Source organism: Culex quinquefasciatus, chromosome 3 (assembly GCF_015732765.1).
Source record: "Culex quinquefasciatus strain JHB chromosome 3, VPISU_Cqui_1.0_pri_paternal, whole genome shotgun sequence".
Lineage (NCBI taxonomy): Eukaryota > Metazoa > Arthropoda > Insecta > Diptera > Culicidae > Culex > Culex quinquefasciatus.
Window position 1 is genome coordinate 165,713,618 of NC_051863.1, and position 18,228 is coordinate 165,731,845.

At 37.7% G+C, this 18,228-nt stretch overlaps 2 protein-coding genes across 2 annotated transcripts; both read right to left on the reverse strand.

Moving 5' to 3' along the window:
* Positions 1 to 112: 112 nt before the first annotated feature.
* LOC6049786 (histone-lysine N-methyltransferase MECOM) lies at positions 113 to 3,597 on the reverse strand. Its single transcript, XM_001866458.2, has 2 exons — positions 3,078 to 3,597; positions 113 to 813 (listed from the first exon to the last, which is right to left on the reverse strand). Exons 1-2 carry the CDS (start codon positions 3,595 to 3,597, stop codon positions 113 to 115), a joined length of 1,221 nt encoding a protein of 406 aa, XP_001866493.2.
* Positions 3,598 to 15,562: 11,965 nt separating this feature from the next.
* Positions 15,563 to 16,371, reverse strand: LOC6049787 (endocuticle structural glycoprotein SgAbd-2). Its single transcript, XM_001866459.2, has 2 exons — positions 16,318 to 16,371; positions 15,563 to 16,241 (listed from the first exon to the last, which is right to left on the reverse strand). The coding sequence occupies exons 1-2, from the start codon at positions 16,324 to 16,326 to the stop codon at positions 15,783 to 15,785; spliced, it is 468 nt and encodes a 155-aa protein (XP_001866494.1). The 5' UTR covers positions 16,327 to 16,371; the 3' UTR covers positions 15,563 to 15,782.
* Between the last annotated feature and the right edge of the window lie 1,857 nt (positions 16,372 to 18,228).

An 18,228-nucleotide genomic window follows, 5' to 3' on the forward strand; every position in this document is an offset into this window, starting at 1 on the left:
TTTTGTTTAAATTCAGAGGTAATATCACAGCTTTATTTGGTTTCTTTGAGTTTGTTGGTAAATACATCTTAAAAAATATTAGTAAAATCCTGTATAAATAACTCCTTTGGCATCATGGTAAAATATCTTCCTCCTCCGAGGTCGAACTATCGATGACCTGCGAGCTGTTGTGTCGTGACTGTAGGTGCCGCTGCAAGTCCCTCCGCCGTGCCAACTTCTTCCCGCACAGATTACACTCGTACAGCGAACTGTCGTGCTGCCGGTGCAGCCGGATGTGTTTGTTCAGATTGCTTGGATCGCCAAACGGTCTCAAACAGTACTGGCACTTGAGCGGTTTAAATCCGGTGTGAGTGCGAATGTGAATTTTCAGCCCGTACTTTCGCGAATATAGCTTCCCGCAGTAGATGCAGATGTGGCCCTGCTTCGACGATCCCATGTTGCTGACGATGGTCTCCAGGTGGGCAGCCGTGACCATGGTCGATTCGTCCACCAGCGGGTGATGGTGATGATGGTGGTGTACACTGTGATGATGCGGGGGAGACTTGTTTAGTGGCGGGACCGGTGGCGGAGATCGTTCCACCTTGACGGCGTGCGAGGTGGCTGTGAGGACGGGTCGGAAGGCGGAACTTCGCCACGGTGTAAAGTCTCCACATCCAGGGTTGTCTGCGAAGCCGTACCGAGTTGTGCTGTGGAGCAGACGTTGCCACAGAGAGGACATGGACTGCTGGCCGCAGCTGGTGGCCATGTGGATTTTGAGCGGGTTTGGGTACTCGTAGCATTTCCGACACACGTGGCAAACGTAGCAGTTTTGGCCTGAAAAGGGGAAGAAAGTTGAGGTTAATTTGAGTTGCAACTTTTAATGTTTTCTTTGTAAAGTACTCGTTTTTGGAAAGTTTAAAATCTTTTTTTATATTTTTAGCAAAATGCTTTAAACAGTTTTTCTGCTGTCAAAAATGTGCAACAAATATATGAAGTTATAAAACAGTCCAGACTTGATTATAACAATACTCGACTATTTTAGGAACCTTATAAAAGCCTTAAATTGAGTTTTTAAATTGGGAATTGTTTAACATAAAAAATATGTCTTGTGAATAGTAAACATTTTATTTTTCAATATTTGCCAATGACAATTTGAATTTCATGCATAAAATATGTTTTGCAATAAAATTTGGCCAAATAAGCTTAATATTAATTTGCTGCGTCGTAAAAAGGAAGCTGACTTCTCTACGAAATCGGCTGATTTTGATCATTTTTATTTTTTGTATTTTTTTATTGGGCTCAAACTTTGTGAGGGCCTTTTCTATGACCAAAGAAGCTATTTTGTGTCATTGGTTCACCCATAAAAAAATTGCCAATTTTTTTTTACAAGAACTCAACTTCTAAAACTGTTTTAGAGGACAAAAACCCGCAATTTTTGAGCCATAGACATGTATGGTCAAAATATTTACCACCGAGTCATACATTTTCATATAAAAATTAATTTTTGACCAAACTTTTTTATGTAAAATTGATTTTGCAATCGAAAAGTACTTTACAGTTTTTTTATAAAGGGCTCCGTTTTCATGATATAGCCACTGAAAGTTTGATTTAAGCGGAATATTTGCAGTTTTTCGATTTTAAAAAATAGTGACCATAAGTGACCATTTCTTAAAACTATTTTTTTGAAGAGTTCAGAAAATTTGCTAAAAGATTGTCTGAGTGACATTGAAGATTGGACATCTACAGCGGCTTTAAAAAAAGAAACAGGAAAATTCTAGGGTTTTAATTTTAGTAGTTAAAAGAAGAAAGACAATAGCTTATAGGCCCTTTTTAAAAAAAAAACTCAAGAATTGAAGTCAGTTTCTGACGATACACTACCTTCCTTTTACTAAGCAATCGAATCCAGATGGAAAAAGATCGCCAGTTGTGTTGGTCCGAGCCGGGATTTGAACCCCGATCTACCGCTTACGAGGCGGAAGCGTTACCACTGGGTTACGTGGCTCGGTCATGTTTTTATTAGGTGTCTTGATTATTTTTTTTAAATATTGTTTTCGAAAAGATCGGAAAATTTCACGAATGTTTCATGTTTTAGAAATGGTCACTATTTTTGAAAATCGACATATTTCGCTAAGATCAAATTTGTGGTGGTCATTTTTTTTCTACGTATTCGTATTTTTTCCGTATACGTATTTTTTTTCAAAAAATCGTCCTCAATAATACCTACAACTTTGCCCAAGACACTAAATTGATCAGAAAATTCACTCAAATGTTACAGCTGTTTGAATATTTACGTATTATAACAAAACATTATAACTGCCATTTGTCAATTGGACCTTTTGTCCATTCATTCATTCAATCTAAACTGTTTAACTTATGAAATAGATGTTTTTTTTAAATTTTCCTAAATTTATCGCTATTAATTTGTCAGTCCTCATCTGGACATATTGTAACAACTTTGCAATTATATTTAATTTCATGTTGAACCTCGATGGTTTGAAAAGTTTCTCCATTTTTTTGTAAATTTGTACAAATTTGTAGACGGACTTGCAATCAACTGCAAACAATTTAATTAACATTTCTTTGCGTTAACTATTATCCTCAAAATGTTCTGAATTTTTGTATTTTTTTTCTTTAAAAAAATCATCAAGATTTTGTAAAAAATGATTGCAATAGATACAATAAACAAATAGTTTATAATAAATTTTAAAACACCTTTAATTTGAAATTTTGTAAAAAACATGCCTTCTTTCCTCAAATTTGGCATAGGGATACAAATTTAAAACAATATTTCGGCATAAAATAGATTTTTTCTAGAAGGACTACACTGCTTAAACATATTTTTCAACTTTTCCCTCTTAACGAAATTGATCAAAACCGGGGAACAAAAAAAATAATGCATTTAAGAAAAATCATATCAACCCTGACAGTACTTTTAATGTCAACTCTTCAGCACTCTTTTCGAAATGTTTCAAAATTTCCATAATATTGTCCATAATAAGTTCAAGTGGTTTATAGAAATTATCTAATTTGAACTATTTGGATAAAATTTTGAGCTTTTTTTAATATTGCAGGTTGATAAAAATAAAAAAAAAACTCACGTTGAATATTGGCCGGCGTCAGGAACGGAATCTGCATTAGTGCGGCCACATCCTCGGAGAACCACAGCTGCAACTCTTCCTCCGCGGTCACATCCCGAATCAACCTCAGTCGTATCAACTGGCTCTGGGTCAACTCCAACACCGCGTTGTAACTCCTCACATCACTTGCCAGCTTGATGGACCGTATCCAGTTGCAGCTCTTCATTACACTGTCCGCCTCGTTCGGGGTTAGCAGTCCCGTCGAGCTGGACTTGCGGATCGTTATCCGGCGGCCACTTGGGATGGCCGTTTTTTGGCAAATTTCCTCCACCGGGTACGCCTTGGACACTGAATCCGCCGGCAGGAATCCCAAGGCACTGACACTGACTTCACTGTCCAAATCCGGTTGGGAAAAGCTCACACTAAGTTCGAGGTCACACTTGGCCGGAGCGAACGGAACCACGGCCATCGGAGAGGACGAAAGACTACTGCTCCGAGGCAGCAACATTGAGGACGGTGGCGATGGAGTTGCTGGATACATTGTTCCAGCGGGAGAACCTTTCACTTGCTCGATCGACATCGATCTGAAGTCGGTTCTGGCCGGGGTGCAATATTTTATACCACAACATTTTGGCAAATGAACCCCACGTGCAACCCTCGCGCCAAGGATAAACATCCTGAAATCCTCTCCGACGATTATTCAAGGGACGTGTTTGTGTGTCAAGCGACTCTAATTGATCCTGCCGGGGTTGGCCAGGCCACAGAGCTGGCTGTAACAAGTGCAAAAAATCTCACGACATTCCGCAAGGGCACTCCTGCCGAAAAAACACATAATAGTTTTTAAATGAATTGATAAAGATCAACACACACACACAGCACCCCTCATCTCACAGCAAGTCCCTTTAATACAGACTCTTAGTCCTTGGTCCTAGCTGATGGGTGCGGCACTTGCTCTTCCCCGTCAGCCACCCCTTCGGGATGTTGAACGTTAAATCACCGCATGTGCATCAGCTCGCACGTCGACGCGCAGGATGTCGCCAGCAAGCCAGTTTTCGCGTTGATGGCACTGGGCGAGAATTTGAGGTAAGTTACTTAAAAGCCATTTCACCAATGCACAGTGGGCGAAATGGAACCCAAAATCGGACTTAATTGAACGCGGCTGATTCCCTGGTATGAAAAATAGTGTTTCTTATGTAAAAGAATCCGGGGAATCGATTGGGGATGGTTTCATCAACCGCACGAAACGGCAAAGGGTCCATTTTGCCCAAATACCCCATTTTTTTTACATTTTTTTTTTGAAAATCGGTCTGTATTTATAGTGGAGGCTTAATGCGGCCATCCAAAATGCACTTACCTTATGTGAAAATGTCCCAGGAATCCAGTAAAATAACCACTTGCTCCGCAAAAATCATCTATGGTCCATTTAACCCCAATTTCGCTATAAAAGCATTATAGACCGTTTTCAAATGTTAGGTCAGATTTTAAAAATCTGAAAATATTTTTATTGTAAAGATCAGACAATTTTACATAAGAATGACGATTTGCACTTGATTGTTCGACACATTTATGTTGATATAGAAATTAAACTAAATAAAATCAGAATCAGTTTTGGGCCAATTTTCTCAAACGCAGAATAAACTGCCTTTTACATAATTTTTATTTTGATCAACATAAATGTGTTAAACTATCAACACAGAAAAAAATCAATTCTCGAAACCGTGAAGTCAGTTCACGATTATGAGAACCACGAAGGAATATATTCACGTTTATGGTGCAAATGCACCATACTCATGAATAAATTCCTTCGTGGATCTCACATTCGTGAACTTAATTCACGATTACGGGAATTGATTTTTTTCTGTGAAGTGCAAATCGTCATTCTTATGTAAAATTGTCTGATCTTTACGATAAAAATATTTTCAGATTTTTAAAATCTGACCTACACGGCGTGTTTTCTAGAACAAACTTTTCAGGAAAAAATAGTCATCGCTACTTTCAAATGTGTCTTATAGGAAATTTTCTCAGCTTTCCAATGCTTCTAAGAGCGAAATGTTTCATCGGGAAATTTCTGAGATATCTGCATTTTAAGTTTTTTGGTTTTAAATTTCTATATTATTTATTAGAAACTTTATACTAACAGTTCAGAAAACTTATCAAATGATGTGTTTCATTTGTCATTTACTCATCAAAATGTGCAAAATAAGACAAGAAACAACTTTGTAGAAGGTTGCAAACCGCTAAACATTTTGAAAATTATGTTTTGTCTGAGTTTTTGAATGTATGGGATTTATTCAGAAATTTAAATGATAAATCAGTGCAAAAATATATTTTTTACCAAGAATTATTGGATTATTACATATTTTTGGTGTACAAATATCACGTGTTTGCTCTAATTTAGCTTGTTCAACCGAAACTTTGGCAGGTTTGTGAATGGTATTATTGAATTTTAATGAATAAATTTGAAATTTTCTTAAACAAACATTAACCGGGAACATAAATACAAATATGATTTAAAATCGAAAATGTACTACATATTACTGTTGCAAGCTTCAAAAGTCATATTTTCATAAGTTTAAAATAAATATAAAATGATGTATAATGTTTACTTTAGAAAATGCATTTAAAAAGAAGCAATAAAACTCGAGTCTTCTAATTCTGAATGCTGAAAACACCGTCACAAACTCTTTTTTTTTGTTCGAACAATATTATTTATCATTTCAACAAAAAAAATCAAACAGAAACTTCCTTTTCAAACTATTTGAACAAAAATCAGGAAATAAAACATTTTTTAAAAAGATGAGATTGAAGATGAGAGTCTTATAAACTTCTTAAATATTGCTTATTCCTTGATTATTTAATACAAAAAAACTAAAACAATCATTTTAGACAAATGAAAAGTATTTCTCCTAAAGCTTGCAACAATAGTTTGCAGTTCAATTTCGAGTATTAAACATTAACATGTTTTCTATCCATGCAACTGGTTAATGTTTGATTGAGTAAATATGATATTAATTCATAAAAATCATGAAAAACCTCATCAAACTAAAATCTGAAAAAATTCGGTTGTATCAGCTAATTCCAAGCTGGATCAGAGCAGACCGGTGTTATTTGTACACAACAATTATGTAATAATCTAGTTGTTCTTGTAAAAATAATATTTTAATGCGGTTTTATGATTTTAATTTCTGAATAAATCTCACATATTCATAAAATCGGTAAAAACTTCATTTTCAAAATGTTAAGCGGTTTGCAACCTTCTACAAAGTTGTTTCTTGTCTTATTTTGCACATTTTGATGAGTAAATGAAACACATCATTTGATAAGTTTCCTGGACTGTTATTTAAAAGTTTCCAATAAATGATTAAGGATTTTAAAACAAAAAACTTAAAATATAGATATCTCCGAAATTTCCCGATGAAACATTTCGCTCTTAAAAGCATTGGAAAGCTGAGAAAATTTCCTATAAGACACATTTGATAGTAGCGATGACTATTTTTTCTCCTTAAGGTTGCCCAGAAAATACGCCGTGCCTAACATTTGAAAAAAATGCTTTTATAGAGAAACTGGGTTTAAATGGACCATAGATGTTTTTTGCGGAGCACGTGGTTATTTTTACTGGATTCCTGGGACATTTTCACATTATTTAAGTGCATTTTGGATGGCCGCATAAAGCTTCCGCTCTAAATACAGACCGATTTTCAAGAAAAAATGTTAAAAATGGGGAATTGGGGCAAAATGGACTCTTTGCCGTTTCGTGCGGTGGATGAAACCATCACCAATCGATTCCCCGGATTTTTTTACATAAGAAACACTATTTTTCATACCAGAGAATCAGCCGCGTTCAATTAAGTCCGATTTTGGGTTCCATTTCGCCCACTGTGCAATGTTTTACCTTAAGAAGTTTTCGATAAATTCTTACTAAAGGACTATTCGAAAATAGTCAAAAACCAAACATTAAATCATTGGTTTAATCGACCTTAAAAACTCTCAAAATATAGCAATAATGAGCATTTTTATTGATTTTTAAGCCATACAAAATTTACAGTCATGCATCGGTTTGGCACCGCATATGGGAGATGCAAAACCGAGACGTGCATAACTGAAGAGCTTATGGGATTTTGGCTATATGGGAGACATTGGCCATAATCCTATGAAAAATACGGGTTGATGCCAGCTACCCATTGCAATTATAATTACATGAAAATATTTACAAAAATATGTTTTTTTCCTGTACTCTCAAAATTAAACCCAAAATTATTGTTTTAGCAACATGGGTATAAAATGATCGAGTTTCAAAAAAGTATATTTTTTTTAAATGTTCAATTTTTTTCAAACAATTTAGTAAAAATATTTTTTTGTGAAACACTCAAAATATTCACAAAACTACGTAGAGTATTTCACAAAAGAATAGTATTTTTTTTAGAAATGTATGAAAAAACACGATCATTTGATACCCATTAAACTGGATCGTCATTATATGGAAAACAGAAAAAATATCAAATCAATCCAGAAAAAATATTTATGCCTTTTGGGCCCCTAAACTACTCCCCGCAATTTGGGAGCGATTGGATGCGTCCACACTAGGGTGACAAAAAAAATCGACATCAGAGATACCCCCTGATTCGATTTCTTAGGCAAAAATAAGAAACTGTGAAAATTTTGAGCGAAATCGTAACACTAAAGGGTCACTTTATATTGTTGAAGTTGGTGAAAAAATCTTTTCATTCAAAAACGTCTTCTTTAAATCGTTAATAACTCATCAGGGTTAACTCGGAATTTTGAAATGTTTGCTTTTCCCCAGAATTTTTTTGACTTTCCCATACAAACTTCAACGATTTAAAGCGACCCTTAACCCTTAATCGATTTGGCTCAAAATTGGCACAGTTACTTATTTTTACCTAAAGAATCGAGCGATTTTCCAAAATCTAATTTTTTTTGTTGTCACCCTAGTCCACTCTTTGCGCATTGCATTTTTATTTTGTTTGGAAATTTGTATGGGAAAAGCTACATTTTAAATTTTCCAATATTGGGAGATATTTTTTTATTTTAAGTTTTAGAGATTTTTTTGGTTTGATAAATTTAGTGGAAAATAAAAATGATAATTATCAAAATGTAAAAAATATAGATTTGTTACACTAATCCCATACAAAAGGCGAAGTGTGGACGAAACCAATCGCTTCTAAATTTTGGGAAGTTGTTTAGGTGCCTAAAAGCAACAGAAAAATACAGGTTTTGAAAAATCGACCACCTCGAGCCATCCTCATAATGATATTGTAAAAAAATGATTTTTTTTCGAAAATACGTAATTTCGTGAAAATTTCGAGTAAATTTGTCATATTACGTTGGAAATGTATGAAAAATCCCGATCATGCAATAGCCATATTGTAAAAAAATGGAAATACGGTGTATTTTTTTTCGAAAATACGTAAAAAATTCCGATTTGATATTCATATCGTTAAAAACTGATTTGTTGTTTTCGAAATTACGTAGGTATATGAACATTTTGAGTATATTAAAAAAATAGTAATATTACTTTAAAAAAACGAAGCTTTGTGAAAATTTTGTCTGTTTTCTAAAATTTGTGTATGATTTCGGGCCGTGCTTAACCGAGGCAGCAGAACGAATCATAATCGAGGCAGTGCAAAAGCGGGGCATGACTGTGCACTTAAAATTCATAACAATGCTATCATTAGTTCAAAGCCGTATTATTAAACAGATTTTGATAGATCGTGGTAGATTTTCTTGAAATAATTCGAACTGTCAAAAATCCACCAAAGCATCTACCACATTGATCACACAAAAATTCTTGTAGAAAAGTATTCACCGCGATCTTATATTTTTGACAGTTATCGAACCAAATATTCCATATTCTGCCCATTTGAAATGCTATTCCTGATTTAAAAATTTTCAAAATATTTTTTTTCGAAAAGATCGGAAAATTTCACGAATGTTTCATGCTTTAACATTGAAAATCGGACCATTAGTTGCTGAGATATCGACATTAGAAAATGGTGGGTTGTTTTGGTGAGACATAGAAAACATCAATTTTCCTGTTTCTTTTTCTTAAAGCGGTTCTATCTCAACAACCCGAGGTCCAATCTTCAATGTCTCTTAGTCAATTTTATAGCAAATTTTCTGAACTTTAAAAAAAAGTATTTTTAGAAATGGTCACTCATGGTCACTATTTTTAAAAATCGAAAAACTGCAAATATTTCGCTAAAATCAAACTTTCGGTGGTTATACCTTTATCAAAAAATCTGTGAAGTGGTTTTCTATTGCAAATTCAATTTTGCATTAAAAAATAATGCCAAATTTGTTTTTGCATGAAATTTCGTTTTTTTCCAAAAATCACTATTTTTTCAAAAATTCATAACTCAGCGGCAGATTTTTGAGTATGTTTCTTTATGGCTTAAAAGTTGCGGGTTTTTGTCCCCTAAAACAATCAAAAAATCTCGAAAATCAAAAAAAAAAAATTTTTTTTGGGAAATCGAGTTTCAGTGAAAACAAGTTGATGAAAAATTCTGCAATTTTTTTTCCTTGTACCTATTTTTTTCTCAATAGACCTCAACAATACCTACAACTTTGCCGAAGACACTAAATTGATCAGAAAATTCATTCTAAAGCTACAACTGTTTGAATATTTACATACCATTTTTGTATGGACAGCAGCCAAAATTGTATGCAGACTTGCATGGGTGAACCAATGACACAAAATAGCTTTTTTAGTCATAGGGAAGGCCCCCACAAAGTTTGAGCCAAATAAAAAAATACAAATAAAATCCATTTCCGGTTTTGGTAGAGAATTGCACTTGTGGATGTTGCGAAAAGCGTCGAAAATGGCTAATTGGACCACTTCAACAATACTCTTAGCTAGATGAAACTTTAAACACTATAATTATTGAACCGTTTTTTTTTTTAAATTTGGTTGGAAAACCATTTTTATCTCATGACTTTTGCAGTTGTAGTTTAAACTTTCTATCTCTAGTCTAAGCTAATCATTATTTTTAAAGATAGTTAAATTCACTCTTTGAAAACTATAATTCGAGTCAAACTATATTTTTGAAATATGTTCGTGAGAAGATTTTTTTTTTTATACCAAATCCATTCTTTTCTAACCCAGTGCGCTTTCCTAGATGGTATCATCGCATTACTGGATGGCCCTTTTTTACACGAATCAAATGCTATACGTCCCCGGAATCATCGCTGCCATAAAGCAAATCTAGAACCTATTGGCTCCCGTAGAACAACCTCAGGAGACTGGGCTGACTAAGGGAGGGATTAATGTTAGGGGCCAGTAAAGCTGCTAGTCGTGTAGCTTGCACCACGTGGTGGCCTGCCTGGTGTGTGCGCGAGCAATAGGGTAGGGTCCTTGTCAATCAGGATGGCTGGAGGGAGGGGATGTATAAAAGTGCAAAAGGACGACGGGATTGCAATCATATGTTTTTCGATGCCTGGCGCGCGTGGCGTTTGATTTAAGGACCCTCCTTTGGTGCTGTTTTGTTTGTCTATACATGGTGCTTACCTACATAATTGCAGGGAGGAAAGTGGCACTACTGTATCGGAGAAATCAGGATGTTAACCCAGGTGTAACTGGTTGTTTGATGCTTAAAGAATACAAAAATAACGTAAAAAACATAGAATTTTTTAAGTGTGGTTTTCAGTTAGGTGCGGAATATGTATAGAATTTTATTTCAGTAAAACTAGGCAAATTGTATTTGAAGTAATCTAGATTACGCTATTTTAACAAGTGACTAATATTATATAAATTCTTTAAACAATCTTCAATTTACAATCCATGCAGTGGCTTTACAAAACATCAGTCCCGAAGGGGCGTTAGATCTCTCCGCGCTGACCACACTCTCGTTTTTTTCACTTTGTTTTCTCCATCATTCACTCATTCCATTCATAAACCAATAACGCACCGGGTTCCTCACTTGCAAACCCGGCAACTGCATTAAAATCACCCAATACGAGTAACAGAGCGTGAGGGTCGCAAAGCTCAGAACAGATCGTATCTTGGAACACCCGGTGGCGGGCTTTGATCCTTTGCTATAACTTGCGGCAGTGAATGGGTATTGAAGTCGACGCTCGATTGAGCAATGTGCTGAGGAGGCTGCTAGGTGAATCACTCTGGATTTCATCGTGCATAATTGTTTTGTTACGTAGGGAAAATTAAATTGATGTATTGGCTTTATAATGGAAAGCAAGCGCGCTGGCGGAGGGGTGAATGTTTGACGATTATTAACTTCACTAAATGCTCTTCCCTCAGGGCTTTTCAGGGGCCGTATAGGGGATGAAACCATGTCAGAAACTGGAGAGGGGTGCCGGCAATGATTGAGAGTTTTTGCACTTGTTGTCTTGCCGAAAAGTATGGGCCGCGCATTGTGTGGCGATTAGATTTAGATTATGCTGGAGAAGGGATTTACACAATTTGTCACGTGTGGGTTGTCCGGTTCGGTGTCATCAGGTCGTGGTCGGTGCCGCGTGGTGGTGGTTTCTCGGTTGTCTTCACCGGGATTTAAAAGGGCTTTATTAAAGGACGAGGAGGGAACCTGTTGAAAGTGCGAACACGTGTCGCAGGGCTATTGAGAGGGCATTTTGCGAAGTCATTGGTTAAAAAATAAGCTTTGGGTTTTATTTTAAAAATACCGTAAATTAAATCATGCTAATGTCTATTAATTGTTTCAATATACAATTACAATCAGTAGGGGTAACTAAAAAATGGTTTGCTTGACTTACATTCAAACGAAACTATTGGCACTACGCCCCCCGGGGCATGGCCTTCCTCTAACGTGGGATTTCTGCTCCAGCGCCTCTGACGAGACAGGAGAAACCGGGACCGACGTTTTACTTCACCATCCGATAGAAGCTCAGTGGATAAGGCGGGAATCGAACCCGCGTCTCATAGCATCATCGGGATCGGCAGCCGAAGCCGCTACCCCTGCGCCACGAGACTTACATTCAAGTAGTTTACAAATAGTTAAATAACTTTAAAAATAATACAATAACTTTTTCTATATTCCGTGAACCCATTTCATCCGGCCTGTGACGGCTTTTCAAAATAGAGGTTGTTCATGAAATATTGAATAAATAAGTTCAGCATCCAAATTAAAAAAAAAATGGTTTGAGATCAAACGCTTCAAGCTTCAGGAATTAAATGTCCAACTGTAACTGTCGGGTTACCACCGGCTCACGCGCGCTACCGAGACTCCCTCATGTAGCCTCAGGGTCGGCATGCCTGCGGTCCTGAATCGCGGTAAGCTGGGAAATGCGTCGGAATCCAGTGAAAACTCCACAATCTTGGTTGAACCCTTTCTATTTTTCCTCCCACTTTCTTATGGCTATCTGACCTTCTTTTCCTTCCTTCTTCTCGGGGCCCCGTACTCCGACTCAACTTCCGGTGACGCCGCTTCCTCTCCTTCTGTTGTGGTTGCTGCTACTCGCCGTCATGCGGCGCAGCCGCTGTTTGCAGCTCCGGCGCTCGCCGTCTCGTGGCGCAGCCTCCGGGGTTGGTGTACTGGATGGCGTACTCGACCGGCTGCGGTCGTTAACGGTTCCTCCTCGTTACTCACTGGTCGGCCTGCTCTCCGTCGTGGATGGTTGCGTCCTACGACCTTCGGAGCACCATCGAGGGTGTCCGGAATACCCGGATGAGGAGCAGGCTCGACACGGGTCCACGTCCGGTTGCGGACTGGGTTTTTGGCGTACGAAGTACGAGGGGTCCTGGAGGCGACGGTCAATTTGAGGTTAGGTTGATCATGACGGTTGGGTTTGTTGATAAGGTGGATGGGATTGTTAGGGTAGGCTCACTGGCGGATAAACGGCGTACCTGATGTCCTCCAGCTCCTTCCTGGTTCTAGCTGGGACACTTCTAACGGTACTGGTTACCGTGCACTCGTTCACTTTGAACTTTGCGTAGCAGCGGAGTTGTAGCGTTCCGACTGCTCGCTCTAACGTTGTCCGGGCAATAGGACGAATCTCGGGAAGTCCTGGACGGTTGTCGTTCTACGTCCTTCCCCTCCTCTTTCCGCGCCTTTTCCTTGACCTTCCAACCTACCGTCATGTCACCTCTCTACCGCCCACTGCCGACGAGGTCCTCTGGTGGTCGGTTTCGGAAGCTTCTGCTGGCTGCGTTCTTGGTGGACGTCACTTTCTGGGCCGTTTACCGGAGACAAAACACTTGACACGCGAACACTTCCCAACTTTTACAGAAAACGAATAACAAATCGCGTAAATCGCGGTAACCTTCACGAGTGAGGTTCCGAACGGTTACACAACTTAAATTAAATGTTAAACTTTTTATTTGAATTTTTCCTTTTATTAAATGTTTTTTACAATTTCAAACATTCTTCATGCTTGGATTTAATTCTTATCTATTCTTAATTGATATTTTGAAAACCAATTAGAAAACTGAAAAATGGCACAAGAAAACAAATGTGAAAATGTGAAATATCTATTTGATTAAACTTGAATTGTTGTCTAAAAATGTACAGAAAAACACAAAATTTTAATTTTAATCGTTTTTTACTGTTTTTACTTGGGGAACATGATTAAAATTGATTTTTTAAATAAATGAGCAAACAATCATATATTTTTTCAAACCAATTTTTTAGTGATATAGTTCTGATTGAAAAAAAGTTTAAAAAGCAAATTAATCATAATCAAAAAATGAAGACTGCTGAAAAAATTTTAAACATCGAAAAAAATCCCAAAATGAGTAAAAAAATCAGGGAGCAACACAAAAGTTGAGATCTATATTGATTTCTAAAACTTTTTTTTAATGAGAAATTATGTTATGAAACTATTCTTACGGGCTGGCGCTGCCAATAAGAAATCATTTTACAAAAGTTATTATACAAAACTTGTATACGAATTATTTTTACCCTTTTAATGAGCATGTGCACATTGAATTTGGAATTTGAGAACTCTGAACTCTTTTGATTAATTTTATGACATTTTCAATAATGAGCACCTACAGATTTTTTTTTCAAATTTAAGGTAGGGGAAATACACCCATTTTAATCACTCTAAGCCGTTCGACCAATTCTCATCACTTTTGCCGTTTTCGCTATTAAATCAACATTTTCAGTTTTACTAACAATGGGAAGTTGCTTGCTCACTTTTATTTGAGCTATTTATCACTTTGGAATAGTCAAAAACACTTTATGAAAGCTGTAATTCATGATCAAAGTGCTGATAGGCCGATAATAGAAATAGGCTGAAAAAGGGTAGAGTTCCCCTATAAAGCTACCCTTGTTTGCAAAAATGTGTTGTATGCATTTACATCAATTTTGAGTTATTGGTGCAGTTCGGTTCAAAATCTTGTGCTCCTTCAGAAAATCCGAAGTTATCCAGTACTTTGCTCTAGAAAACTGTAGGAAATCCTGTTTTTTTTATTAAAACTTAACACGTAGCCTTATGTTTGGGACAAACTTGAATAAATTGCCGATAATGCAAAATTAATTATTCGTTCTTATTTTTTAAGATTACACTAACCTACAAAAATGGACAAACATGACTGAGCCCAGAATATGAGACTTTTTCTCAAAACCTCGCTCCACAAGCTGAATATTGTTCCTTGAGCTATTTTAGGGCTCTGGATAAAATATGAACAAAATTGGTCAACGTTTACCTATTGATACTCGAAGGTGATATGTTTGTATGGGAAAAATCGTATAGAAAACCTAATATTCTTACGGGTTGGTCTGCACGGCACGCTTCTTCCATAAAAATATTCCCATTTAAAATTTAATGCTCTACAACTTTGTAGAACATACCAAAGTTGTAAAACTCGATCCTGAAAAGTTATTAACGATTAAAAAAAGTCATTTTTTCATGAAAAACTTTTTTTTCACCAAGTTTAGGCTCGGGTATCAATGGGTTAACCTCAACCAATTTCGCTCAAAATTTGCACAGATGCATAAAATAACCCAAAAAACCGTTTTCCGCTTGTGGAGCCGAGGGTTATTTTTTCTGGACACCCTACTGCGCAGACTCAATTCGAGGGGAAGCATAAACTGAGGAATCCCTCGAAATACGTGCACTTTGAATTTTTCAAAAATATTTAGTAAGGGCAAGTTAGGGCGGTTCGTCACTGTTGCATACAAGCCAAAAATTGCATGCAATATGTAGGAGTAGCGAACCGCTCTAATTTTCCAAACAAACTTTGGAGAACAACCATTCGACCCTGAATAAATATTTTTGAAAAATTCAAAGTGCACGTGTTTTATGAGGACCTTAAAGTTCTTCCCCTCGAGTTGAGCCTGCGCATAAATTTTGTTGGTCGGTGTTTTAAATTAAAACTTAATAAATTATTGGAAAATTTGTTTTTTTTGAAAATGTGATATTAATAGACATTGCAAGATGCAATTTAGGTAAGGTGTTTGTGAAAGTAAATAAAAGACTCAGGTATTTAAAATTGGTACTATCATTTCTGATTATTGTATAACTGAAATTTTCTACAAAATATAAAACAAAACAAATCTTCTCGGTCGGTCTACCGCGTTGTTCTGCAGGCCGCCCGAGAAGAAATCACATTGAGTACGTCTGTGAAAGACTGCTGTCTTGGGCGGTGCAGTCATTTTCTTTGGAACTCCGGAGCACTCCTCCCATGCGACGCTCCATGGGGTAACATTCCTGGCTCAACGTGTGAACACGTGACTCCAAGGATTGGGATGTTGGGGCTGTGCTGGGAGTTTGGAGGGGGTGTGGCTACTTGGTGACCGCTTAGAAGTGCTTGTAGTGCTCTGGCTTGCTGCTGTGGTAGTGCGGCTGGGGCACTTCCTCGTGGTGGGTGCGGCTCTCCGGATGACTTCCGGCTTTGGCGTAAGCATCGACCAGAGCCTTGGGTAGCGGGGGTGGGGTCGGGATGTGCGATCCGCTGGCGTGGAAACCGTTCTCATCGGCGGTGTAGCTCACCGAGACTTGCTGACCATGGGGGTCGACGTACGAGTACGATCCATGGACGACGTTGGTCTCACCCTCCTTGGCTCCTCCGTTCTTGACGTAGCCCTGTTCCTGGACCTGGATGCCGTTGCCCGACTGGTATCCGTGCTTGAAGCTACCGTCATGTCCGTGGAAGGACTCGCTGTGGACAATCGGGATGTGCTTGTGCTCCACGGTATGGTAGTCGTGCTTGTACTCGATGGCAAAGGCAACGGCCAACAGGGCGGACAATGTGATGAACTGGATGGAAAAATATGCAGAAGAAATTATAGAAAACACTTTACCCAAAGGCACTTTCACAATGCAAAACACTCACAAGTTTCATTTTTGCAGCTAGGCTTAGAGATCAGACGAAATGATACAAATTTGTTTGTTAAAAGTAAACTGATACTGTTTCGATCAGCTGCATTACTATTTATACCGCGTGAAAAGCTGCATCCACCACCACCACCAACACACTCGGAATCTCACCTCGGGGCCGAGTCAGAGAACCCCAAACTCCCGCGCGGATTGACCCACCCTCAGGCACCACCCTACCTCGCCCCCAGGCAACGGTTTTCCAAACGTCACACATTTTTTTCTGCAACACCCGTCTCAGCTCACATAATGCTCCGGGGCCACCAGCAAATCGGCATCTGAGGCCATCACCATCCTCCGAAAACGAAAAAAAAAAAAAAAATCGCAAAACATCTCGCCACTTTTCAAATTATTATTTCTGATTTCTGTTATTCTCCACCGACTCGATCAAACTCCACCAAGACGGACGGACGGCCGCGCGCCGGTCATCTACGAGCAGCTTATTCAACGGTCAATTTGCGCGATCGAGCAGTTTTGGGGCAAGAAACCAATGCGGCACCACACACCGATGGATGTGTGTGCAATTCGGAGGAGAGTTGCATTTTCGCGCGGTGTCTTGGCGTGTCGGCGTCGGGTAATCAGAAACGTCAGCCACAGTCGTCCGCAGGCCGCAGAGCGTTCTGTAACGTCCAGTGGTCAGTGTCCAGGCATGGATGGATGGAAGAGATTTTCGAACAAAGTTTGATGATAAATTACCGTCAACTGGGGTGAATCGGGACTATAGTCTGAAGCTGTTCAACTAGAAATCTGGAGTTTTTTTGAAAAGGTCCAATAAATAAAATTTTCAGTTTTTGCTTTTTGGGTGTTTTAGAAACCGCGTATTAAAAATCACCCAAAAAGCGAAAACTGAAAATTTGGTTTATTGGTCCTTTTCAAAAAAAATCCAGAAATTAATAACGATGCACTATTTTTTTTGTTCTGTGTCTGTTCTATCCGAAACTAATGAAAATATACTAAAATTATACAAGGCTAAAGCTGATGATCTAATTCACCCCATGTTTTTCGTTTTGCCCCACATGACGATTTTGAAAGAAAAAAAAATAATAGCCATCAGTTCAATTTTATTCAATAAAACTTTTCCTGTTTTTGTTAAAACAAACTAAAGAGGCCTTAGATCAATATTAGATTAGATTAGGTTAGATTAGATAAAGAGGCCTTAGATCAAGTGTAACCTGCTGCGTAAATTAAAAGATTCCCCAACACAAGTCTTCACACAGAATTAAGTTTCATTAAGGGGTTACATACGGGTCATTCCTTCCCAAGTGACCACGCTTCCAACATCGACCTTCACCAAATCCCCGCGCCCGTGGCACCCCCCTATTTTTTGAGGTTATTGAAAAACCTCATTTTTAAAATGCATTTTTCCAAGAGAATACTTAACAGACATTCAACTTTTGGGTATGTAAATTTGAAGAATTTTTGACGTAGAAGGCGTACTCAAAATTTACGTACAGTATTGCCAGATATGAAAATGTTGCACTTGAAGTTTCAAAATGCATTTTTAACCCTCTGGAAAAAATGTCAACCCTGACATTTGCATTCGATTGCTGTGAGTTTTTACATAAGATTCAGTTAAAACCTCAGGGTAAATTGGATATTTCTTGAGATATCACTTTTTATGTTGGAAAGTCCTATATTGCTTAGCAAATCCATCTTCTGCAGTATTTTGCGTTAGAGCTTGAAGCGGTAGCGGTAGGCCTTGAAATTTCAAGATTTTTTTTTCAATTTCTTTATGAAAATAAGTGAATGTTGCTAATTGAATTCCTGCCAAAAAACAAAGACAGATTTTCAAAATAAAAAAATAAGTATATATTTTTGTTTTTGTCATTTCACGGTGCCACGATATCTCAACACTGCCTTGACATAATAG

Excerpts from the sequence above, each read along its gene's own strand:
- LOC6049786 (XM_001866458.2), bottom strand. The coding sequence starts at position 3,597 with ATGTATCCAGCAACTCCATCGCCACCGTCCTCAATGTTGCTGCCTCGG. Across the intron at positions 814-3,077 it reads GACGCCGGCCAATATTCAAC|GCCAAAACTGCTACGTTTGC; the intron begins GTGAGTTTTTTT and ends TCCCCTTTTCAG.